Below are 26,282 nucleotides of genomic sequence, written 5' to 3' on the forward strand. Positions count from 1 at the left end.
GGCATGGTCGTGTTTAAATATGTAGATTTGGCGTCACTCAATTTTGACCATACTGTAAAGCGCACCAGATGGTATTTTTTCCTGTTTGATGATTTCAGACATGTGCATATTCTGAGCGCAATGTAAACAAAACCATATAGTTCCACGTGTACACGTTTTTTGGATGGCGTTTTCTTCCTCATTGCGCTGCTCGGATGCCAAAATGCGGTTTAGGAACTTGCAAGTGTAAACAATCGTATTGTACTCTAATTTCGAGGGGTAAGAGTTCGGGCCAAGAAACAAACAAGAAATACCTCAGCGATTGATTGATACCGGTGAGCTGTGAAAAACAACAGCCCAAAGTAACATCATCTTGGTTTCTGAAGGGGAACGGAGCAGGGTAATTGAAGCACCGTGTGTGCCCAAGATAAATTGATCAGATAGGGTCTCAGATATCCTTCAGTCAGCGTGAGGTGTAATCAATCAAAATGTTTCTCCAACACCTGCGTGCAACTCCGAAACATGCTCCAACAAAGACAAGCTACCAGACTCAGACAGATGGACAGACAGAGAGATACAAACAGAGAGGGAGTCAGACGGACAGACGGACAGACAGACAGACAGACAACACAAACAGACAGACAGACACAAACAAATGGGACACACGCAGGTCCAAAGCGGAAAGGGAGTCCGACAGACAGACAGACACGCGCAGTGGAACGGTCAGGACAGAACGTAGGACGTCTGGTTGAGGCCCCCGGACACCCGAGGCTCTTTCCCACAGCGCTAATTAATCACAGGCCGGCCCTCACTACAGTACCATGTGATGGAACAAAACGCTGGACCTTTTAGACTGAGACTAATGAAACCAGAGCAGGCCACGGTAGGCCTGGTTCAGTCCTGGGTACAGCTGGGTCTAAACACCAGGAAGACCCGTGGTCTGCCTCCACTCAACGCCCCATGCCCGGCTAAATGGAGCCCTGGCTGTGGATCTAGGAAACTTGCTTGTTTTGTTCATATCATGCCCGATTAAATCGCAATTCTTTAAAGGGAGACTACACCCATTTTCAGAAGTCATACATGTTATTTCTATGGTCTGAGACAGTCAAGTTAGTGAACATGAACACTCTCCCAAATCCCAAAACTAGAGTGCTAAACTCAACCTTAGAATAAACTATTGCAGAATAAAGCAATTTTTTTTATACAAAATAAAACAAAGTCTCGGGACTTTATACTTAATGACATCACAAGTCTGAGTCTTACTTCTCTGGTTTCTGGCTTTGGCAGAGAGTAACTCGTGTTGACAAAATATGAATTGAACGTTCCTAGGCCATGGGAATAACATATCGGAAATGTGATTTGATTTGGGTGTCGTACCCCTTTTAAAAAGGCTTTTTTTTCTTAAACAACCACAGGTCGGTCATCGTGGCGTCCTATACAGCACTACTCACAGTCCGGTCCAGCTGGAGGAAAGAGTCGTCCTTGGGATTCCCCAACAGGTCCTCCAGGTCGTTTGAAGACAGTAGAAGCTCCTGGGTGGAAGCAGAAAGAAAAATTTATGAAATAAAAATAAATAAAGAATAATAATAATAATAATAATAATAATAATAATAATAATAATAATAATAATAATAATAATAATAATAATAATAATAATAATAATAATAATAATAATAATAATAATAATAATAATAATAATAATAATAATAATAATAATAATAATAATAATAATAAAGAAAAATAAACAAAAACACCAATCCAGGGTTAGACAGACGGTGAACAACACTGGGAGTCATTAAATCCACCAGACTGGATAAAAACCACAAGGACCATTGTGTTGATCCTGGACCCATGGTGCCTTTTATCATGGCACAGTGCTAAATAATATGACAGGGTCTTAACTCCTACAGACACCCGGGATGTTCACAACACAAGCCGCTGTAAACGCAGGGGTATTATCACCGATACAACCGTCGCGCTCTTCCTCTCCTCCTTCTTCTATCCTCCTTTTCCTTCATTTCATCTCTCCTTTCTTCTTTTCTTCCCATCCTCCCTACCTTACTTCATTCCTCCTTCCTTTCCTTTCCTTTCCTTTCCTTATTTCCTTCCTCAATTTCTACCCTTAACAGTTTTGGACTATGGTGATGTCATTGATAGGCATGTTGCGGCATCAACTCTTATCCCTCTGGGCTGTTGATCGTTCAGCTCTGTATTACTGGTGACAGATATGATTCTCAGCAGTGGGTGATGTATGATAGGGTGGGTTGGCTTGCAGAAAGGCACAACAAACACTGTTATTTGTTATTTATTACATAAGCCCCTGTTGGTAAGCAACCTCTTTATATCTCTTCACTGTTAGAATGGAATATTGGAACCTATTCGACTCAATCTAATGACTGGATGGTTCTTAGGGTCCAGTATGTTCTGATCTAATGACTGGATGGTTCTTAGGGTTCCTCCAGTATGTTCTGATCTAATGACTGGATGGTTCTTAGGGTCCAGTATGTTCTGATCTAATGACTGGATGGTTCTTAGGGTCCAGTATGTTCTGATCTAATGACTGGATGGTTCTTAGGGTCCAGTATGTTCTGATCTAATGACTGGATGGTTCTTAGGGTCCAGTATGCTCTGATCTTATGACTCTAACGCCTCTAACTCTTGGAATGTTTAAGGTTATGATTTCTGACCATTGGGTGACTACCTGAAACAGTTTTAGCTGATTTGATTAATTTTCTATTAATCTTTTGTGTCTCATTTACTCTATTTGTATTGCCGTTGTTTCCGTAAATTAGGGAAACCTCAGAAACTATTGATTTTAAATGTTAAAATATCTTCTTTTCATCCTTCTTTACTCCCTCCCTCCCTGCCCCCTCTCACCTCCAGGGCGATGCTGGTGCGTGGGGAGCGTGGAGGCTTGGGCGAGGCCCCTCCACACCTGGGTGGGTGTAGGGTGCAGTGATGCTGGGCAGCCTCTGGGTCTCCCATCAGCAGAGTCAGCTGCCGGAGATGACCCTGTGGAGACAGAGCAGACAGAGACACTGAGCCTGGTGGTAACACACACACACACACACACACACACACACACACACACACACACACACACACACACACACACACACACACACACACACACACACACACACACACACACACACACACACACACACACACACACACACACACACACACACACACACACACACACACACACACACACACACACACACACACACACACACACACACACACACACACACACACACACACACACACACAGATACAGACACACAGATACAGACACACATGCAGACAAACATGCAGACAAACATGCAGACACACACACACACACACACACACACACACACACACACACACACACACACACACACACACACACACACACACACACACTCACACACATTTATTTATTTATTAAATAATATAACCCTCTTACTGTCTTTTTACTATTATGTATCCTAATACTATGCTACTATTCTTATACTACTACTGTACCTATCTTGGTAATATGTCTCTACTACTATGCACTCAGAGTGTAACACTCAAGCATGATACTATTTGACAAACAATGCCACTGACCCTTAGCTGCCAGAGATGGATAAAAGCATTAGCTAAATGACTAAATTGTAATACACACACACACACATTCGGCTCAAACAAGGGACTAAACACGTTTCGCAATTATACCACATCAATATGGAACGCCCTACCCACAGCTGTAAAGGAATGTGAATCACTACCCACTTTCAAAACCACTCTCAAAGAGCACCTACGAGAGACTGCAATTCGAAACTGGCCCCTGTAAATGTCCTAACGCAACCCCTCCAATGTACAATAAATGTTCTATTAAACCCAATAATACACGAGACCCTCTTCTTGGGACCAAGTAAGGTTTAGTCGATAATCCAATGTACAGTTACCTAGCCTTCCTCACCAGCTTGTACAGTTTGTTGGTGTCCCTCGAGTTGATGTAGCCCCCCCCCAGCATGCCACACCATAGAAGAGGACGCTGGCCACTACAGACTGGTAGAATGACTGCAGCAGTCTATTGCAAACATTGAAGGACCTGAGTCTCCTCAGCAGGGCCGGACTGGGGAAATAATTCATACCGGGAGATATAGCGCGAAATATAGCCCCAGTCAGGCCACTTTTTAAGCGGGGGGTCTGGGGGTCCCCCACTAGGAATTTTTTTGTTACAAAGACTTAATTTCCTGCATTCTGGTGAATTTTAGTGCATGTGAATCACAAACTAATGAGCCAACAATTGCTTAGTACAATGTACTGTTATGGACCTCAAATAAAACTGTTGTGGCACTAGCAATGCTACTCTCTCCACCTTCAAAAAGAAAAAAGCAAGAGCACAACATATTTTTCTATTTACTATTATAATACAGTTAACCACTCTCTCCTGTAAGGGCCTTTCTTTTTCTTTGTTTTATCCCTCTCTCCTCCACCCTTTCTCTTTCTTCCACTGTCCATCTTGACATCAACGTTAATTGACTTTCGCTCTACTGTATCTCTCCCGAGTCCCTCACTACCTGGCTCATTGCCTGGCTGTTATTCTGCATCTGAGTGCCGTCTGCCATTCCATTCGCCGCCTCCGCTGTCAATCAGTTGTATCGCCTGGTCCCGCCTCCACCAATCACAAGCGGCAGCACGGCTCCATTGTGTGTGTGTGATCCGCGTGAGAGAGAGTCAGATAGTTCTCCAACTCTGACGCAGACAGTGAAATCCTGGTTGTTCCCCACCCATCTAGGTTATCTAACTATCGCGCCGCGCCGCCGCCACAACTAGAAACAATGGCCTGGCAAATTTTTATTTTTTTTATAATTTTTTTTTTTTAATCTGTGCAGGCCAGGCCACCGGGAAAACTCCCGGTGCTCCCGATGGCCAGTCCGGGCCTGCTCCTCAGGAAGAACAGCCTGCTCTGTCCCTTCCTGTAGAGGGCCTCTGTGTTGTCCGACCAGTCCAGTTTAGTGTACCCCAAGGAACTTATATGACTCCACCACCTCTACCTCCTCCCCTCGGATGGTGATGGGAATCGGGGGGGGCCTCTTCTTGCCCCTCCGGAAGTCCACCACCAGCTCCTTGGTTTTACTGGTGTTGAGTTGGAGGTGGTTGCTGTTGCTCCACCCCACAAAGCTGTCCACCAGGGCTCTATACTCCTCCGCATCGTCGTCGGTGATGTAGCTTATGATGGAGGAGTCGTCAGAGAACTTCTGCAGGTGGCACCCGCTTGAGTTGTGGCAGAAGTCTGAGGTATAGAGGGTGAAGAGGAAGGGTGACAGCACAGTTCCTTGTGGGGGGCACCGGTGTTAGGTCCTGTGTCTTATACATGGCCTTTTCCAGTGTTTAGCATTGTTTCCTAGTGTAGCAGTCTGGAAAATATGGTATATTATTCAGAACTGCTGACTGTGTTTATATCCCTTTTTGTACACAAAGACATTCTAACTAGTGTCATTGATTCACACGAACAATGACAGAAACGTCCCCGTCCAAAGAGCATGTGAATACGGATCATAAATGACAGTATTGATTCATATTTTACAGTGCGTCTCCCCTTGTGACTGGCAGGCGGGACCAGCAGGGGGCAGTAGCAGGCAGAGAGTGGCGGAGAGAGCTGAGAGATGATAAAGGGAGGAGCCGAGCGGAAGTCGTTCTCTTCGGCCGTGAACTTGAACACGAGAGGACACAGCGAACGGGAGCTCTGGATAGCCCCGTTGCTGACGTTTATGCCGGAGTGCCCCGGGAGAGGACAACGGGTGATAGGAAGTACTGGCTAGTGGATACGATATCCTAGCAGTACCAGTGTTATGATATGAACAATAAGTGCAGAGTCAGGCACTAACAGTCGAGTTATACCTAGTTACAGTGAGCGGTATAGGTAGCGTGCGGCTAAGGATCACAGTAGCATTGCTCGTGTTATACTTAGTTACAGTGACGGTATAGTCTGCGTGCCAGAGACGTGCGGGACCTCCAAGCAGTCTGCCCGGGCGTCAACAGCTGTCTGCACCGGAGAGCAGCAGCACACCTGCTCCAGGCTGCCTGCAGGACACGGGGAGTTCTTTACCACCAGCAGAGTTCGCCCAGCACCAGCTCAGCCAGCACTGCCTCTCTGCTATAGCTCCGCCTGCTAGCCCCTGCGGCGCGAGTGTTCGACGCCATCTTGCCACCAGGACGGTGGTGGAGCGGCGCGGCCGCCATTTTGGTAGAGTAAACATTAGGGCTTTCGGCGCCCAGGATCCTATCGTACATTACACAGTGTGTCGCAGCCTACGGGCGAAGCTGGTGTTTGCTAACCACAGTGCATAGGGGTACCCCATAAACATTACATGCCGGCATTAGCATAGGGCTTTTGTTTTGGTAATTGTGGGCCCACACTTTTGGTTTTATTTCCTTTTCTTTGAGCGTGATACAATGTGTGTGTAATATTACTTTCCCATCTATTTAACCCTTCCCCTCTTGGGGGTAAACGTAACGCTGCCATATAAGTAAAGCCTAAGAAGAGGTATTATTATTGGTACTAGCCCAGACGTGGGTAAGGAGTCAAGTATATTGAAGTCTACAATATCTGGGTCTATTAACTTTGGGTCTGCAATACCTGAGTCTATACTGTGTGGGTGTACAATATAAGTGTTTGCAAGGTATTGAATTACAACTTGAGTAATAGTAGAACTACCTTCCGTTTGACCCATTGCTATTAAGTATTTGTAGATGACCAGTCTTTAAATAACAGTAAAGGATGTAGATGGGAGTCTTGTGTGTGTGTCTTTCATTATTTCTAACCCTAACCCTAACCCTTTGCTACGGGTAATATATGTAATCGTAACCCCTTGCTATTCTACCTTTTCCATTTCCATTGTAAGGGTTCTGGTCGTCTCACTAAGGGAGGGTACTGCTTGCGGGGGGAACCCAGTTATTTCTCTACCATCCGGTCAGTAGGTGTGGGAGGGAAAAAGGGGGAACTGTGGAGGGTGAGGGTGTGTTGGGGAGTACTGCGGACTACTCCAGAGAGAGGGAGGAAGACCAGAGTACCGGACCAGGTTTGTAAACCCTGGGCCTCATTCACCCCCACTACCAGCCTCCAGTTGACGCTCCGGACCCCAAAGACGGAGGTGCAGCTGGCCAGGGTGCTACTGTGTCTCGCTACCTATTGACCGCACCCCACAGTTCCCACGAAGCAGGGATAATCCACCCTGCTACACTAGCAATGGGGGTTTATATCAATGTCTCTAATTCTCATTTTGACTCATCAGTCTAGTCTCGAGTTCACGAGATCCTCCCTCACTCAACTAAGCCATTCTGATTTGACTGTTTTGCTGACGTGAGTAAGGCACTGGCAATCAACAATTCGCTCAAACACAGAGCGAGTGGAATTACTTCCTCAAGCGTGTTGACGTGCGCGGGTGCCGACAGAGACAGCCGAGAACAAGCGAGCGAGAGAGAGAGAGAGAGAGAGAGAGAGAGAGAGAGAGAGAGAGAGAGAGAGAGAGAAAGAGAGAGAGAGGGAGAGAGAGATAGAGGGACACAAGCTTCTCTCTGAGAAACACACGCATTTACACACACACCGCGCAGCGCGGGGATGGGGCTTCTGCTTTGCACTATATAGTATTGTACATTAGTACACTGCATAGTATTGTATATTATATGGTAACTCAGTTACGTCTACTCTGCATCGAACATTGTACATATGTCTATACTGAACACTGTGACCTCATTTTCTACTTCTAATTTACATGCTATACTATGTTATTTGATACTATCTTGTCTAGCACAGTCTCTGGAGCGTAACAGTAAGAAGCATTTTGTATGAAAGTATTCTGTACTTCTGTATGACAACTATTAAAGAAACTTGAAACTTGAAACTCTCCACTGGCATATCACTGTTAAAATATCTTTGACTCCCATTCCGATCCGTGCAATAATATTCACAGGGGTATATATTGTCATTTGAAACAAGTTACCAATGCATTGTCCCGTGGGATTATGCCCCCCGTGGCGGAAATTAATTAGTATCCCCCTCAATCTCTCTATATCTCTCTCTGTCTGCCAGTCAGACTGTGGGTGACTGTCACTCAAAACGCTTATGGGCGGAGCCCAGCCCAAAACAGCTTGAAATCTTTGAAGTGGAAAAATGCTGCTTTAGAGTACTTGATTAAAAATACAAAACAATGCATTTTTTTATTTTTTTTACTTTACAGATGTGTTCCATAGACTCACAGGAATTGTCTAAAGTTGCCCAAATAGTGAAAGGAATAGCAATGCATGTCCCCTTTAATTAACCACCAATATGAATTAGACTGATTGGCAATTTCAATTAGGGTACACAGTCTGTCCAGACTATTATAATAATAATCCCATTGTCCTTGTTTTCCATCACCAGGCTATATGACTTCTTTAAACAAGCCAAGTTGGTTGATTATCTCCACCAGGCAGCAGCGGAGGGGAGATTATGGGTTTGGTCGTGTGTGTATGTGTGTGTGTGGTTATTTATGGTCGATTGTTTTTGTTATGTCCCACCATGGACTGTTCTCCCCTGCAGCTACCTCTCCCCGCCCCTGAATGTGTGTTTCTCATCTCCCTGTCCCTTAGTGTTCTCTCCCTTCTCTCTCTCATGCTCTCTCTCTCTCTCTTTTGCCCTTCTTAATGTTCCCCTGTTAGTCTAGTGTTTTTCTTGTATTAGTGTTGTGAAGGGCCAGATTAAACCGAATATATATATTTATTTATATATATATATTTAATTGTATTTGTATATTCTCTAATATTCCCTGATATCCCTTGTATATTCCTTGTACAATATGCATTGAATATCCATTCTAGCCTACTGAACATCCCATAATAGTCTCCATTCTACTATTGGTCGAGACCTTGGTGCCAGGCTGCCATACCCCTCAGACCCAGTTCAAACGTACCGCTCAACATGTACGAACAAGTCCTAGTTCCGCGTAGGAATCTGGCTACCGCACCACTAATGGGACTATTTGTTCATAGTGCGTATATATACTGCGCTACTAAAGTAGGACTTCCCTTTTCAGTCCAGTTTCTTACCCTCCAATAGAGTAACAGACGTAAAGCCTCCCCGCGACGCCACGTGTGGGAGTAAGGCCAAGTTCGCCTACCATCGGTATTGAGACATCGTGTATATTAATATTTGAATAGTCATATTTGGCACTATATCGTCGAGTTGGACGTAGTCTATTAAGCTAATAATAGTCTGTTAATATATAGTGCTTCGTGCGGTGAGAATACTACCGTAATCAGTACCCCATCGTTTCGGGCAGAAAACTGGCTGCTTATCCAGGGTGGTTGACCCCACGTGAAGCTGCACCCGAGGAGCCCCAGAGCCGACGAGCGAGTGGACCTGTATACCGGATTATTCTACCGACGACAGCCCGCCTTCCCAGGCATGGATTATGCTTTGTATACGTTGATTATTCCATGGATAAAGACCCCCGACACTGCCGTGTGTTGGAACCCCCCCCCCTGGAGAGGACGCAAGGTGAGGAGACGCTCTGCAAGACGAGGTCGCTTCACGTCTCTCCTCCGTGGACCGGAGGACGCCGGCCCACAAAGAGTCCATCTGCTTTCATCTGTGGTCCAAGGATCGCCGGCGCATTGAACGGCACTACAGTGGGTTCACCTGGGATACCCTTGGCCGGATGAGGCAGCCGGACTTTACCCCCCCCCCCTTCCTACTCCTGTCGGCTTACAAGCGACCGGATTAACCCCCCCTAGTGTATCCAGCCTATAATCATTGAAGTATCATTGCTGTTATTCCTTAAACTATTCCAGGTCGTATATGTACCACCTGCGCCTTCAGAGATTGGACATTCTCTATTGATATACCGACGAATACTCTTGCCATAAAAGTGCATACTAATTCCCATTCATAAATGTGATTGATTTGATTAAGTGCTTGCTCTACACACCATCGCTGTGTAGAAATAAAGACCTATTTCTAATTCGTACATTTGTGTTGGATCCGTTTCATCTACGTGACAGTGTTCATCATAATATATTTATGCCGAGTACTGGGTGGCCGAATATTAAGTACAAAGGTAGTGGTAGTAAGTATCATATCTAGTAATACAGTCAGGGAATTGTACCCCTCAGTTACAATTGGTCCTTCGAGCCGGATGGTAATCAGTGTAATATTAATATAGTGTTATTAATATTGAAATGGCCTATGATGAACACTCCACGAAACGATCCTCCTAACCAACGCCCGCAGCGCGAACGACGGCTCCCTCAGTACTTAGAGGCTTACGCTGTCAGTCAACAACCTAGTCTTCTACTAACAGTAAACGCGGTAAAACTAGAAAGTAAAAGTATGTCTAACCCCAACGCCCAGACTACCCCGACCATAGAGGCCCCTACGGGTTCTAATGTAACTGACCAAGTTCACGGTGGGGACCAGTGGGAACCAGACATGACTTCACACCCCGCCAGTACTGAAGAAGTAGTCCCCGACGAGTCCCGGGAGGAATACAACGCTACCGAGAGAGAACTCGGCACGGAAGAAGACGGGGAGAGCACCGTGGAGATAGAGCTCCAAGGCTCCGCAAGGAGTACCCCGAGGGAAGGCTCCCCTATACAACCGCCTTCTCCCAGCGAGGCAGAGAGGACCCTACAGCAGGCCTTCCTCATCAGCCTGAACGCCGCTGCTGAACGCGACCGACTGCAGATCCAGCAGCGGAGCGAAGAAGAGCATATACGTCTAGAAATAAGACGCATTCAGAGAGAAGAGAATGTGGCCCGAGACCGAGCAGACAGCCAGCGAGCAGCTGCTGGTGCTCTACGGGACGCAGAGCGCGACAGACAGCAAGCGCAACTAATAGAACAGCTGATCAGACGGACAACACCCTCTCCCTCCGCCAGAGGCTCCAGGAACTCGTCTAGACACACCTCCAGGGCGGCATCCCCTAGCCGAGTAAACAACCCTGAACTTGACCAACAGACGAGGTCTATACCCCCCACAGACCACCTCCCCCCACCGGTCCAAGCGAGACCTAGCAACCGGGAAGGAGCAGCATATCCTGTGGAGAGGCTAAACCAGAGACTACAAGCACTGGATGACCTAACTGAAGACGAAGAGGAAGAGGAGGAGAACCACGCCCGACGACAGCACAGTACTCTACCGGACCAGGAGGTCCGGTACAGCCCAGGCTATACTCCCGTGGAGCTGCGCTACAGACCCCCGACTCTATACGCGGGTGAGCACGACGCACGACCCGCACCGAGGAACAGCACCTGGACAAGCGGGCCATGGTACACTGCCGGTACCAGCCCATACCAAGGAGCGGGAGGAGACTCGCCTGGGAGGCCTCTCCCCCAACGCTCGCCGATGTATCCACAGTCAGCGTCATACATTGGCACGCCTATGGTACCCGACTTCACCCAAGAGAACCGGGCCCAGTATACAGAACTCCGCATGTGTCTGGAGACCATGTTGGCGGATGTATTGGATGAACGCCATAAATACGCCATCCTACTGAAGCACTTAAAGGTACCCCGCGCACATAATATAGCGCTCGCCTACGCGACTTCCACCACCCCATACACAGCAGCGCTGGTAGCATTGGACCAGAGGTATGGGCGCATATGGGATTACGTGATCCAGGAGATCCGACACATCGACCGCTTACCCCCAGCAATAGACAATCGAGCACTGGACGACCTGTCCATCAGAGTGCAGTCCCTGGTAGGGATGTTGGGAGCGCAGAGAGAGAAGGGGAGGCATGAACTTTACGCCAACTCAAATGTGGAAAGGATCTTGGAGAAGCTGCCGCCCGCTCGACAGGAGCGTTTTAGGCGACAGAGAGACCACCGAGACCCGAATGGCCCCGAACCGAACCTCCTCGATCTAGCAGACTTCCTGGCGAGAGAAGTCAGCAGCCTACGGCTAGATACATTCGGACGGAGCACCCCTGGCTCCAGAGAAGGAACCAGACTAAACACGACTAAATGATGGAAGAAGATCGGTGACTGTGATGCACCAATCGGAGTCAGTACCGAGCAGCAGGAGCCACAGTACCCCCTCCAGAACGGAGAAGTGGAAGATAGTGTGCCCCTACTGTGAGAAAGAACACTGGCTAGCGCAATGTGACTCCTTCCCCAAGCTGAACGCGGAGGAAGCAAGTCAATGGATAAAGTCCAACAAGCGCTGTTTTCGCTGTGCGCGCTCACACATGGCAGCCGAATGCCGCTTAAAGAAAAGGTGCACCAAGTGCGATGGAGCCCATCTGGACATACTTCACGACAGTAACAGACGGCGCCCTTCACCCGCACCATCCAGCAGCAAAGCGAGCGTCATGTACATCGATCCCGCCAGCAGCAGTGGAGCCCGAGTACTCCTAAAAGTAGTGCGTGTGACACTAAGCTACCAGAATAAAGTCCTGGACACTTACGCCGTCCTCGATGACGGGTCAGAGAAGACCCTTCTGCTCGCCTCCGCTGCGGCCCAGCTAGGGCTGCGGGGAAGCGAAACCCAAATGACAATTCGGACAATAAGACGAGATTTGAAGACGATAAAGGGCGAGAATGTCTCATTCTCTATCGCAGCAAGCGGCCAGCCTGAGCGACGGTACCAGATTACAGACGCTTTCACCAGCCAAGAAATAGGACTGTCGCGGTACACATACCCCGTCGCCAAGCTGATGGAGAAATATGTACATCTGCGCAAGTTACCGATCCCGCTCATAGACAATGCTATGCCGACCCTGTTGATAGGCTCCGACCATGCAGACCTCATTGTCCCGATAGACCGGGTTCATACCGGACCCCGAGGCTGTCCTGCAGCAGTCGAGACCCGTTTGGGATGGACTCTCCAAGGCCCGCTCGCCAAATCTCTCAACCGAAGTACAGCCACTAGATGTCTCCACTCCCGAGTCACAGAGGGAGAAACCGCACTCCTGCAACACGTAGAGCGGCTATGGACCTTGGAACAAATGCCCTTTAAGAACGGAAAGAAAGACATTCGCTCTAAAGATGACATTTACGCCATTCACCTCCTCGAGACAGGGACCAAGAGAGTCCCGGTCAACGGCGTGTTGAGATACGCCACGCCACTCCTGCGGCGAGAAGGAATGCCTACTTTCCACGCCAAGACAGACGCCACAGAACGGTACCTGCTGAACACGGAGCGGCGCTTAGCCAAGAACCCCGCCCAAGAGAGTGTATACCGCGCTGAGATTGAGAAGCTCATCACAGCGGGACACGTCACAAAGATGGACATTAAAGAGGCTGACCAGACCACTGAATCGTGGTACGTGCCTCACCACAAGGTCCATCACAACGGTAAAGACCGCATAGTATTTAACTGCAGCTACCAGATCGGATCCCAAAATCTGAATAAAGAGTTACTGCCCGGTCCCACACTCGGCCCCTCCCTACTCGGCGTTCTACTCCGCTTCCGCCAGGAAAAGGTGGCCATCAGCGGGGACATTAAAGGAATGTTCCTGCAGGTGAGATTAGTAGAGGAGGACAAGCCCCTGTTACGGTTCCTATGGAGAGAGAAGCCAGGAGATGAGCACCCAGCCATCTACCAATGGGAAGTCCTCCCCTTCGGAACGACGTGCAGCCCCTGCTGTGCTACATTTGCACTACAGAAACATGTAGCAGAGGACCCAGCAGCGGACGAAGAGGTCCGACACAGCGTAAAGAACAGCTTCTACGTAGACAACTGTCTACAAAGCCTTTCAACCCAGGAAGAAGCCGAGGCTCTCCTGATTAAACTCCGCGCCTCATTGATCAAAGGCGGCTTTGATCTCAGGCAGTGGGCCAGCAGCGATCCGCAAGTACTGCGCAGCCTCTCCTCCGAGGACAAGGCAGCCAGCAGCGAGACCTGGATGGCTACAATTCCGGGAGAAGCCCAGGAGATGACCCTGGGATTGGTGTGGCGATTCAAAACAGATTCGCTTCACTACAGACACAAGCCCCTGACTACGGAGCAGGGAAGGCCGGCGGCGGCGCCGACCACCAGACGGAGTGTGTACACAACACTCGCCCGACAATATGACCCGCTAGGATGTATTCTACCGTACACCACCAGGGCAAAAATGATTGTACGAGCATTGTGGGACAAGGACCAGGGCTGGGACGACCCCATTCCCGCACACCTTGCATCCACCTGGAGAGAGTGGGAGATGGAGCTCCACTCACTCCCAGGCGTTAATATGCGCCGAAGCTACTTCCCACCCATGGTGAGGCCAGAGACATGTAAAATGGACTTACACGTCTTCAGTGACGCCTCAGAGGTCGCATACGGATCAGTAGCCTACTTGCGGGCCCAAGAAAGGGGGGGGAGAGATCTACACAGCATTTGTCCTCGCCCGCTCGAGAATAGCCCCACGCAAGCAACAATCTATCCCACGTCTAGAGCTCTGCGCAGCCCTAGCCGGAGCGCACCTAGCCACGCTCATCCAACGTGAGCTCACCATACCGGTGTCTAGAACAATCCTGTGGTCAGATTCCACGACAGTACTCGCCTGGATCAAATCGGACTCATGCAAGTACAAAGTCTTCGTGGGAGTCAGAGTCACCGAGATTCAAGACTTAACCGAAGAGTTAACCGGAGAAACAGAGTGGCGCTACGTTGATACAAAACAGAACCCAGCTGACGTCATCACCCGGGGGATGCCCCTGGATGACCTCACCCGTCGCAATGTCTACAGTGACGGCCCCGCATTCCTAAGACTCCCGGAAGGACAGTGGCCCATGCCTATCCCGAGGGAAGCAAGTCCAGAGGAGGTGGAAAATAAGAAGTCTGTGTTCTGTGGATTGAGCACCGTAGCCTCCACCGACCCTAACATAGACGATTGCACGTCCATAGAGAGTGCACAACAAAGAACATTCCTGCGGTACCACCCGGAGTGCAAGTCCCCCGCTGATATGTCAGCAGCTAACTACGAGGAAGCAGAATTGCTTCTACTGCAGCGAGCCCAGAGAGACTCGTTCCCCGATGAATTGGCCTGTCTACAGGGAGGAAAGCCCGTCCCATCCGACAGCAGATTAATTCATCTGGCCCCCGAGAGCGACGCTCATACCCTCATCAGAGTGGGTGGTCGCCTACGCAGAGCCCCCAATCTACCGGATGACATTAAATACCCGATCGTATTGAACAGCCGACACAAGGTCACAGAGCTGATTATAAAGAAATACGATGAGGATGTACATCACGCAGGAGCAGAAAGAGTCTTCGCGGAAATCAGACGTCGTTACTGGATCCTACAAGGAAGAGAGGCGGTACGACGCTTCCAGCGAACATGTCTAGACTGCCGCAAGTGGCGCGCGCAGCCCAGCATACCAAGGATGGCTGACCTTCCTCCATGTCGCCTCCGAATCGGTGACAAGCCATTCCACTCAACGGGTATGGACTGCTTTGGCCCGCTGCACATAAAGAAAGGAAGAGGAACCGAGAAGCGGTGGGGTATTGTATTCAAATGCATGACCACCAGAGCGATACACATCGAGCTTCTCCCGACCATGAGCACAGACTCATTCCTTATGGCCTTCCGTAGATTCACATCACGGAAAGGAAGACCGTCTACCCTATTGTCCGATCATGGGACAAACTTCAAAGGCGGCGAAAGAGAGCTGAGAGAGAGCTTCCAAGCTATGGGCCCAGAACTTAAGACCCACCTCGCTCCGGCACAGGTTGATTTCCAATTCAACCCCCCAAACGCACCCCACTTCGGTGGCACTTGGGAACGAGAAGTGCGCTCCATAAAGACAGCCCTGTACGCAGTACTTGGGGCCCAGACTGTGGCGGAAGAAGTCCTAATGACAGTCCTCACGGAGATTGAGGGAGTACTTAACTCGAAGCCCCTCGGATATGTCTCCAGTGATGTGGCGGATATCGACCCAGTTACCCCCAACACACTCCTGATGGGGCGGCTAGATCCCGCGTTACCCCAGACAATGTACCGGCCTGAAGAAGCGAACGGCCGACGAATGTGGAGGTACAGTCAAGTATTAGCCGACAAGTTTTGGAGCAGTTTCCTACTGCACTACCTACCGTCTCTACAGACCCGCCAGAAGTGGGTAAAGGAGAGAGACAATTTGACAGGAGGAACAGTCGTCATGATTATTGATCAATCACTGCCCAGAGCTATGTGGCCGGCCGGCCGCGTAAGCAAAGTGATCACCGGTGCCGACGGCAAGGTCCGAGCAGCTGAAGTGCTCGTCCAGGGTCGCACTTACACCCGTCCCGTGGCGAGGCTCATAGAACTGCCCCGACTCCCAGACACAATCGATGATGACCATGACCCTATAACCCTATGACTTTGTGAAGTTGACTGACCCCTACAGCAAACCCTTATGTGTAAATAGACAACGCGATTAATCTGTCTCTGTTTAACTGATTAGGTCTGGGACCAATCAGGGGGTGGCTGTTGTGAAGGGCCAGATTAAACCGAATATATATATTTATTTATATATATATATTTAATTGTATTTGTATATTCTCTAATATTCCCTGATATCCCTTGTATATTCCTTGTACAATATGCATTGAATATCCATTCTAGCCTACTGAACATCCCATAATAGTCTCCATTCTACTATTGGTCGAGACCTTGGTGCCAGGCTGCCATACCCCTCAGACCCAGTTCAAACGTACCGCTCAACATGTACGAACAAGTCCTAGTTCCGCGTAGGAATCTGGCTACCGCACCACTAATGGGACTATTTGTTCATAGTGCGTATATATACTGCGCTACTAAAGTAGGACTTCCCTTTTCAGTCCAGTTTCTTACCCTCCAATAGAGTCACAGACGTAAAGCCTCCCCGCGACGCCACGTGTGGGAGTAAGGCCAAGTTCGCCTACCATCGGTATTGAGACATCGTGTATATTAATATTTGAATAGTCATATTTGGCACTATATCGTCGAGTTGGACGTAGTCTATTAAGCTAATAATAGTCTGTTAATATATAGTGCTTCGTGCGGTGAGAATACTACCGTAATCAGTACCCCATCGTTTCGGGCAGAAAACTGGCTGCTTATCCAGGGTGGTTGACCCCACGTGAAGCTGCACCCGAGGAGCCCCAGAGCCGACGAGCGAGTGGACCTGTATACCGGATTATTCTACCGACGACAGCCCGCCTTCCCAGGCACGGATTATGCTTTGTATACGTTGATTATTCCATGGATAAAGACCCCCGACACTGCCGTGTGTTGGAACCCCCCCCCCTGGAGAGGACGCAAGGTGAGGAGACGCTCTGCAAGACGAGGTCGCTTCACGTCTCTCCTCCGTGGACCGGAGGACGCCGGCCCACAAAGAGTCCATCTGCTTTCATCTGTGGTCCAAGGATCGCCGGCGCATTGAACGGCACTACAGTGGGTTCACCTGGGATACCCTTGGCCGGATGAGGCAGCCGGACTTTACCCCCCCCCCCTTCCTACTCCTGTCGGCTTACAAGTGACCGGATTAACCCCCCCTAGTGTATCCAGCCTATAATCATTGAAGTATCATTGCTGTTATTCCTTAAACTATTCCAGGTCGTATATGTACCACCTGCGCCTTCAGAGATTGGACATTCTCTATTGATATACCGACGAATACTCTTGCCATAAAAGTGCATACTAATTCCCATTCATAAATGTGATTGATTTGATTAAGTGCTTGCTCTACACACCATCGCTGTGTAGAAATAAAGACCTATTTCTAATTCGTACATTTGTGTTGGATCCGTTTCATCTACGTGACAGTGTTCATCATAATATATTTATGCCGAGTACTGGGTGGCCGAATATTAAGTACAAAGGTAGTGGTAGTAAGTATCATATCTAGTAATACAGTCAGGGAATTGTACCCCTCAGTTACAATTAGGTTTACTGTTTAGTCATAGTCTTTGTAGTTACTGTCTAGTCCAGTGGTGCCCAATCTGTCGACCGCGATTGACAGGTAGATCGCGGGCTGATTTCAAGTAGATCTCGATTAATAAAATGCGATAAAAAGAAATAAAAAAAATTAAAAATCTTTTTTTTTTAAATCAACTCTGCCTCTCTTTGTTAACTACAACAAGCAATGCTGTTTGGTATTTAAGATGAGGTCGGACTCGGCACTGACAGATTTGTGTTCACTGTGCTGCTTTTATAAAGCCTCAAATGACGGCTTACAATATTTCATGAAAGCAAAGTGTTTTGTTTGTCTAAGATTTAAAAAGGTTTAAACTTTACAGCACTGACAAAGTTGAACAACGTGCTGTACAAGTCCCACAACATTAAAAAAATATATAATAATAATAAAAAAAAAAAAAAAAGTATCTCGAAGCTTCGAATTAAAATCGAATCTCGGCCCCAAAGCTTCGAATTCCAAAAAAAAATCGAAGGTCAGCCTTACTACGGATAGCTCATTATATCAACAGCGTTGTTGTTTGCAGGCTTGCAGATGTTGGTTAGCTAGCTATCGTTCTCAGTTGGCTAACGTTAGCTACTAGCTAGCTAATACTGGCCTACCTTTTAATTCGCAATGGAATGGCTAGCTAACTAACTGTACAAATCGATGTGATTTGGCTGAGACCGTAATTTGTACAGTTGGCTGGATTGGGGGTGGCCAGCTTGCTAGCTTTTCAATCAATCAAGCTGGCAGTTTGTGGTGCAGTAGCTGGCTGGATAGCTGTTGTATTGTGGGTTAAGGTAGCCAGCTGGCTGGCTGGCAGTTTGTGGTGCAGTAGCTGGCTAGATAGCTGGCTAATGTTGGCCAATATATCTGTAACTGAATGATGCTAGCCTTATGTGGTCTTATGAGTTTCATAGGAAAATACTTTGACTATAATGGTCAGAAGTAAATTAACATATACTCTCTTTTGGAAACTCTGTCTTTTTTTTTTTTTTTTTTTTTTTTTACTTAATTTTTTAGCGTTTATAGCTTTTCTGGTCAAGCATGGCGACAGATACAGGATGAAATGGGGTGTAGAGCAGGGGAAGACATTCTGGCAAATTGACGGCGGGTCCGGGAATCGAACTCGGAGTCCACCAGATCCGTGACGCAGCACGGTTTTCCCGGACGCAGAAATAGCGCCGAGATATGCGGTGAGCTACTGGAGCTCCCCGGAAACTCTGTCTCTTAAACAGTACTGTATATCTTGTATGTCATAAATGGCTGGATGTAACAGTACAGTTTATCTGTATGTCAAATGTTATGATTAATTGAAAATGGGGGACCCTGATGTAAACAAGACGAAAGTATTTCTCTGGTCTGCCTCCCCTTAACAATTGTGTGTATTGAGCCATACTGTATTGTACCCATTCTTCAATCTGTTAATAAAATGTTCAAACAATCAATCAATCTGTTATGCTTAACATGCAGTACTATTAACTTTACTTAATTTCTAAGATTAGATCATTCAGTTATTTTTAAATGTCTGATCTAAAGATAAACAAAGGGTTTTAAAAGTATTATATTTATCTTCTCTTATAGTACCAGAGAGAAGATGAGGAGAATCGACCAGCAACAAAGGCAACATTTTGTTTAAAAAAAAAAAAAAAAAAAAAACACACATATATATATATATATATATATATATATATATATATATCTTTATTTTTTTTTCTTTACATTTTAAGATTTAACATTTTTCCCTGTGGTATCGAAAATGGTATCGAATATCGATACTTTTCAAGGTATCGTATCGAAGTTCGAAATTCCAGTATCGTGACAACACGCAATGTGACAGCTCTGTTTACACATTCCCTTTTAATTGTACATATCATTTTTGTTTTGATTGTATTGTTCCACTTTTGCTTTGGCAATGTAAACTCATGTTTTCTCATGCCCATTGAATTGAGTGTGTGTGTTGTCTGTGTATGCAGAGTGTGAAATAAATGGGTCATGCTGCCTGCATGCCCAATGTGAGAAGTTAGTCTCGTCATTCTTGTAATTGCTACACTACCTCCCGGCCACTGCCACCAAGCCTCTTCAACTCATTCAAAACGCAGCGGCCCGCCTGATCTCAAACCTACCGAAGTCGGCCCATGTCACCCCACTTCTTAGGGACCTGCACTGGCTCCCCATTGCTGCACGTATCCGCTTCAAGGCCCTCGACCTAGCATACCGTGCGGCAAAGGGAACCGCTCCCGCCTACCTCCGGTCAATGGTCTCTAACTACACACCCTCAAGACCCCTACGCTCTGCATCTTCTGGCCGCCTCAGATCTACTCCTATCCAAGCTCCCGGAGGGTCATCAAAGAGAAGCCGCCTATTCTCAGTCCTTGCCCCACAATGGTGGAATGAACTACCCATCCCAGTTAGGACAGCCGAATCCCGTCCAATCTTTCGCCGTCGACTAAAGACTCACTTCTTCAACCATTATCTGAAATGATAAATAAAAAAAAAAAAAAAAAATCTAACCCCGACTAACCTTAATGTCATGCACTTGTCCTAATAAACTAACCTACACTGTAACACGCAACACTTTGATGAACATTGTTACTCAGCTGATAGAGTTATACCCTTCTTGCTGTCTTGTCGCACAGAACTTGTAAGTCGCTTTGGATAAAAGCGTCAGCTAAATGACTAAATGTAAATGTAAATGTACACCGTTACAATGATATATAAAATATCATATTATATTATATACCCATTCAATATGCACATGACAGAAAATATTATATGCCATATAATATGTTTTGTCATGTTCATATTGAATGGGTATTACTAATACTATTAATACTAATACTAGCCGAGAGTAGGTACAATTTTGGCTGGTAGCTCTCGGCTAGGCTATTTTCCTGTCTCTGCTGTGCAGGCGCCCTGGCCGACCTGTAGGAGTCGCTGTTTACAACATCCAGATTACCACCCATCGACTTCCTACCCGCTAACTCTGCCAATTGAGTTAGTATGACGGCCGGCCCAAGCCGGAGGCAACGCTGACAGCCGGATTCGATACCGGTGTCTCTTGCGTTGGTGACGAGCGCAATGTCCGCTGCGCCACCCAGCGCCACCTCTTTGTGTTGTTTCTTGTAGTTCTTTGTCAGTCTGTCTCCAGTTGTAATCATCCCAGGTGTTTCTCGTTTGTTTCTGTATTTGAGTTCCTTGTTTCCCGGTCTCTGTGTGGGTCCATTATCAATGTTACTCCGTGTTCCAATGCGTCTTGTTTCGCGTTCTAGTAAAGTAAGTGTTTCCATGTTTAGTGTTTTCGTGTTGAACTTTTAGTTTCGTTTTTTCCCTTTTGCAGCGTCCCCTGAGAGGTTTTGTTTTTGTGGTTTTTCTATACCCTTGTTTTTGTGTTGGAGTTAATGTTTAATAAAGACTCATTATCTCGCTGCCCCGCCTGGTCTTGTCTGCTCCTGGGTCCTGTTGCGCCACAACACCAAATCCCAACAGTTTTGACATCTCATCCCATTTAAATATGGTTGTGTGTGTGTGTGTGTGTGTGTGTGTGTGTGTGTGTGTGGTTATTTATGTGTGTGGTTATTATGGTCGATTGTTTTGGCATCTCATTTTAACATGCAACATTTTGCATGATGCCTACACTTGAATGAATGAATGAATGAAAACTTTATTTAACAGATTGCAGAATGGGTACAATACAGTACGGCTCAATACATACACTTGTTAAGGGGATGCAGACCAGAGAAAGACGTTTGTCTTGTTTACATCAGGGTCCCCCATTGGACACTTCCATTTAGAGGCTCGGGTTTAACAGTTCAGTGGACACACAGTCACACACGGGCATGAAGAACAGCGCTGCAGTGGAGTGTAGCAGATGCTAAAGGTACACACACGCAGACAGGTATGGTGGTACACAATGCACAGTTGTATAGCATACTACACCCACAGTCCACCCCCCCCCCCCCCCCCCCCCACCTACACATCCACTCCCATATGTCTGCTGTACATCTACATAAACAGCACATTGTGAACTATTATAAGACAGACAAATCCTCTAGTGAGGATCAGTCCAGGGAATTTACAGCTACCATTGACTGCTTACTTTACTTTACTTATCCTCTTCGTCCCGGTTGGGGCATAAGGCCACAATCATACACTGCCACGTCTCGTGCTTTGGCCTGCGCTTCGTCCCAGGAAAGAGCCATCTCCTTCAGCTCCATCATCACTGTCCTTCGCCAGGTGTTCTTTGGTCTACCCCTCTTTCTCTTCCCAACTGGGGTCCATCTCAAGGCAACTTTGGGTAACCTTTCATTGGGCATCCTCAATACATGACCGAGCCATTTTAACCTCCGTCTCCTTATCTCAAGGGACTGCAGCCTACAGTATATACCACAGGATGCTAATTACAAGCTAGCAATGAAGGAACCGTATGCTGCCATTAGCAAACAACAGAACCCACACCCATCGGCAGGAGACTGAGGAAAGCCCACCTTTCACCCCAGATTCTGGTGATCCTTTCCCGGTGCGCCATAGAAAGCGTACTCACCAACTGCATCACAGTCTGGTACGGCAACTGTACTACTGCCTCAGACTGGAAAGCATTGCAGAGAGGGTGGTGAACACCACATCACTCCCTGAGTCTATCCATCACAGACGGGTGTCTGAGGAAGGCATTGTCAAGGACACCTCTCATCCCAATCATGGACTGTTTGCCCTCCTCCCCTCCAGGAGACGCTGAAGGAACCTCCAAGTCAAGCAGACTCAGGAACAGCTTCCCTCAGCTGTCATCTCCCTGAACTCTGTACCACCCCCCCCCCCCACCATATAAACTCTGAACTCTCATTTCCTATACCCTAGGCTCTGTCACCAAAACTGTACAAACTTTGAACTCTGAACTTGTTGCCTGTACTCAATGTATACCTACAGTACCTACTGCTTTCACTGTCTACAACTGCCCTACGCTGTAATCCTAATAACCATAACTACCTACCTCATACTATAGTCTATCCAACTCTGTATGATAGCATGTACAATAATGCTGTATATACCATTTATATATATGTTTATTCTTACCATGTATATATCTATCCACATCTGTCTGTACATACCTGCATATAATCCTTATTACATATCTGCAGATACAATATCTCTATCTGTACATATCCCTTACCTACTCTTACTAGTTACACTGCTGGCCAGTATGACTACTACCATAGTGTCTTTATACCTATATCACTGTATATATTAATACTACAACTTATACATCTGATTAGCACTATACTCAGTAGTACTCATTTATATATTTTATACCCAGTTTAATCACCCGTACATTGTATATTATACTGTTGCACTTTACGGTTACATTTGAACTTTGGTTGGATGCCAATCTTATTTTCGCTGTACTGTACTTGTGCTGCATAATGACAATACATTTGAATCTAATATAATCTAATCTGATCTAGTGGAACATTAGAGCATGTCTTCTTTGTAGGCAGCTTTGATCTGCTCTCAAAATAACATTCCAAAGTAGTCTCCAAAGAAGACAGTTTGCATCAGACTACATTAATGCCAGTTACAACAGGACACATACACACACACACACACGCACACGCACACGCACACACACGCACACACGCACACGCACACGCACATGCATACGCGCACACGCACACACACACACACGCACACACGCACACGCATACGCACACACACACACACACACACACGCACACACACACACACACACACGCACATGCACACGCACATGCATACGCACACACGCACACACACACGCACATATGTACACACATACACACACATGCACACACTCGCACACACACACGCACACGCACACACACACACACACACACACACACACACACACACACACACACACACACACACACACACACACACACACACACACACACACACACACAGGTTGCTACAGGTCACAGCGTTGTAGGTGAGCCCCAGCAGACCTTCACCAGGCAGGGGCCTCCTGTCACGGGGCCAAACACGACAGACATCTGACGTCTAGATAACATCTCTGTCTCCAGGCCGTGTTTATAAGAATGTATGAGTGAGTGTCTGTCAGAGTGTGGGGCTCCGCATTAACTGTTTACACGCAGGATAAACATTACCTCCTTAATTGTATGCAAAGAGATTAAAACCGCATGTGGGGTTAATGACTAAAGATGATAGTCGTAATGTTTGCATATCATCATGTATTTTAATGTATCCTTTATTTAGCCAGGAAGGTCCCGTTGAGATACAAGATCTATTCTTCCAGGGAGTCCTGGTAGAGTATTGGCAGTATAAGCAGTTTCAAGATATCTTTGCAGATATCAGAGATATCATAACACAGTCCTACAGGTCATACCAGGGATATCATAACACAGTCATACAGGTCATATCAGAGATATCATAACACAGCCATACGGGTCATACCAGAGATATCATAACACAGTCATACAGGTCATATCAGAGATATCATAACACAGCCATACGGGTCATACCAGAGATATCATAACACAGTCCTACAGGTCATACCAGGGATATCATAACACAGTCATACAGGTCATATCAGAGATATCATAACACAGCCATACGGGTCATACCAGAGATATCATAACACAGTCATACAGGTCATATCAGAGATATCATAACACAGCCATACAGGTCATACCAGAGATATCATAACACAGACATACAGGTCATATCAGAGATATCATAACACAGACATACAGGTCATATCAGAGATATCATAACACAGACATACAGGTCATACCAGAGATATCATAACACAGACATACAGGTCATATCAGAGATATCAAAACACAGCCATACAGGTCATACCAGAGATATCATAACACAGACATACAGGTCATACCAGAGATATCATAACACAGACATACGGGTCATATCAGAGATATCAAAACACAGCCATACAGGTCATACCAGAGATATCATAACACAGACATACAGGTCATATCAGAGATATCATAACACAGACATACAGGTCATACCAGAGATATCATAACACAGTTATACAGGTCATATCAGAGATATAATAACACAGCCATACAGGTCATATCAGAGATATCATAACACAGCCATACAGGTCATACCAGAGATATCATAACACAGACATACAGGTCATACCAGAAATCAAGGTTATGTAAAACAACAACATGTTTCCTTGAGGGTGGCTTGTAAAATACTTTTAATGGCAAAGGAAGCAGTGCTTCCTAATGGCATTTTGTAGCTCATTCCATACCCAAGGTGCATAAAAAGAGAAAGCAATTTTACCCTGAGGACATTTAAAAAAAGGTATACGTAGGTAGTTTACCTAACGATGTCTTGACAATAAATAGCAACATGTGTATTTTTCTCCTCCCTAAAGACCAACCTAAAGATTCATATAAAGTGCACTAGTGAGTGTGTGAGGTAGATACAACGATATAGCGTGATAAGCAGAGTCATTTTTTTTAACCCTTTCACTACCACACTACAGACGGTTAACCCTATCACTACCACACTACAGACGGTTAACCGCAGTGTGGTAGTGAAAGGGTTAAGTAGGGATGAGGTCACGTCACCATAATCTAATACTAGCGTTGCTCATTCATTTTCTTCCTGGCTTTAATGGAATATTTGTTGGGGAATTTTGGAATGGGAAAAAAACAAACAAAAAAACAAAACAATTTGGGCCTAAGCTTTTTCAATACATTATGCACATTAAAGCCAGCTTTTTAATCCTGTTGTTTTTGCAGAATGAGATGTGAATTATTTTACGGTTGCATATCAAACCTTTAACTGATGGCAAAACAATACAAAAAACTAAAATTGCATGCATGTGTATAATGGAGGGAGAGAAAGCATGTGTATAATTATGTTTGTGAGCAAGTATGTGTGTAACTGAACAGAAAAAGAAAGAGAGAGAGAGAGAGAGAGAGAAAGAGAGAGAAAGAGAGAGATAAAGAGAGGTAGAGAGAGAGAAAGACAGAGAGAAAGAGAGGTAGAGAGAAAGAGAGAGAAAGAGAGAGAAAGAGAGAGAGAGCGAGAGCGCGAGAGAGCAAGAGAGAGAGAAAGAGAGAGAGAGAGAGAGAGAGAGAGATGGATATGTAGGGCAGCGGTGGCCTAATGGTTAGAGAAGCGTGTTTGTGACCGGAAGGTTGCTGGTTCGATCCCCCGGACCGGTGGGAAAAAATCTGAGCTGGGGAAGTGAATTAATAACTCTCTCATATCCCACACCAACCGCTGAAGTGTCCTTGAGCAAGGCACTTAACCCCAAACTGCTCCAGTGGAGTTGCTCAGTGGCCAACAGTGGCAGACTGTGGTTGTACTGGGTAGCTCCCAGGTGTGAATGGAACTGTGTGAATGTGAAGCAGGGCGTTCCTGAAAAAGAGCATCTGTGCTCAGCGAACCTATACCCTGGGTAAAATAAA

General features: G+C 46.5%; 1 protein-coding gene across 1 annotated transcript in view; it reads right to left on the reverse strand.

Moving 5' to 3' along the window:
• Nucleotides 1-26,282, reverse strand: part of LOC311237061 (uncharacterized protein) — a gene marked incomplete at both ends in the record, with an annotated part of 158,240 nt that overhangs the window by 106,118 nt on the left and 25,840 nt on the right. Inside the window, 2 exons of the mRNA XM_084324869.1 lie at nucleotides 1,431-1,511; nucleotides 2,857-2,991. Of these exons, the coding sequence (XP_084180995.1) occupies nucleotides 1,431-1,511; nucleotides 2,857-2,991 (216 nt within the window). The remainder of the gene's footprint in view (nucleotides 1-1,430; nucleotides 1,512-2,856; nucleotides 2,992-26,282) is intronic.

This window comes from Notolepis coatsorum, assembly GCF_963971535.1.
Source record: "Notolepis coatsorum genome assembly, chromosome: 11".
Lineage (NCBI taxonomy): Eukaryota > Metazoa > Chordata > Actinopteri > Aulopiformes > Paralepididae > Notolepis > Notolepis coatsorum.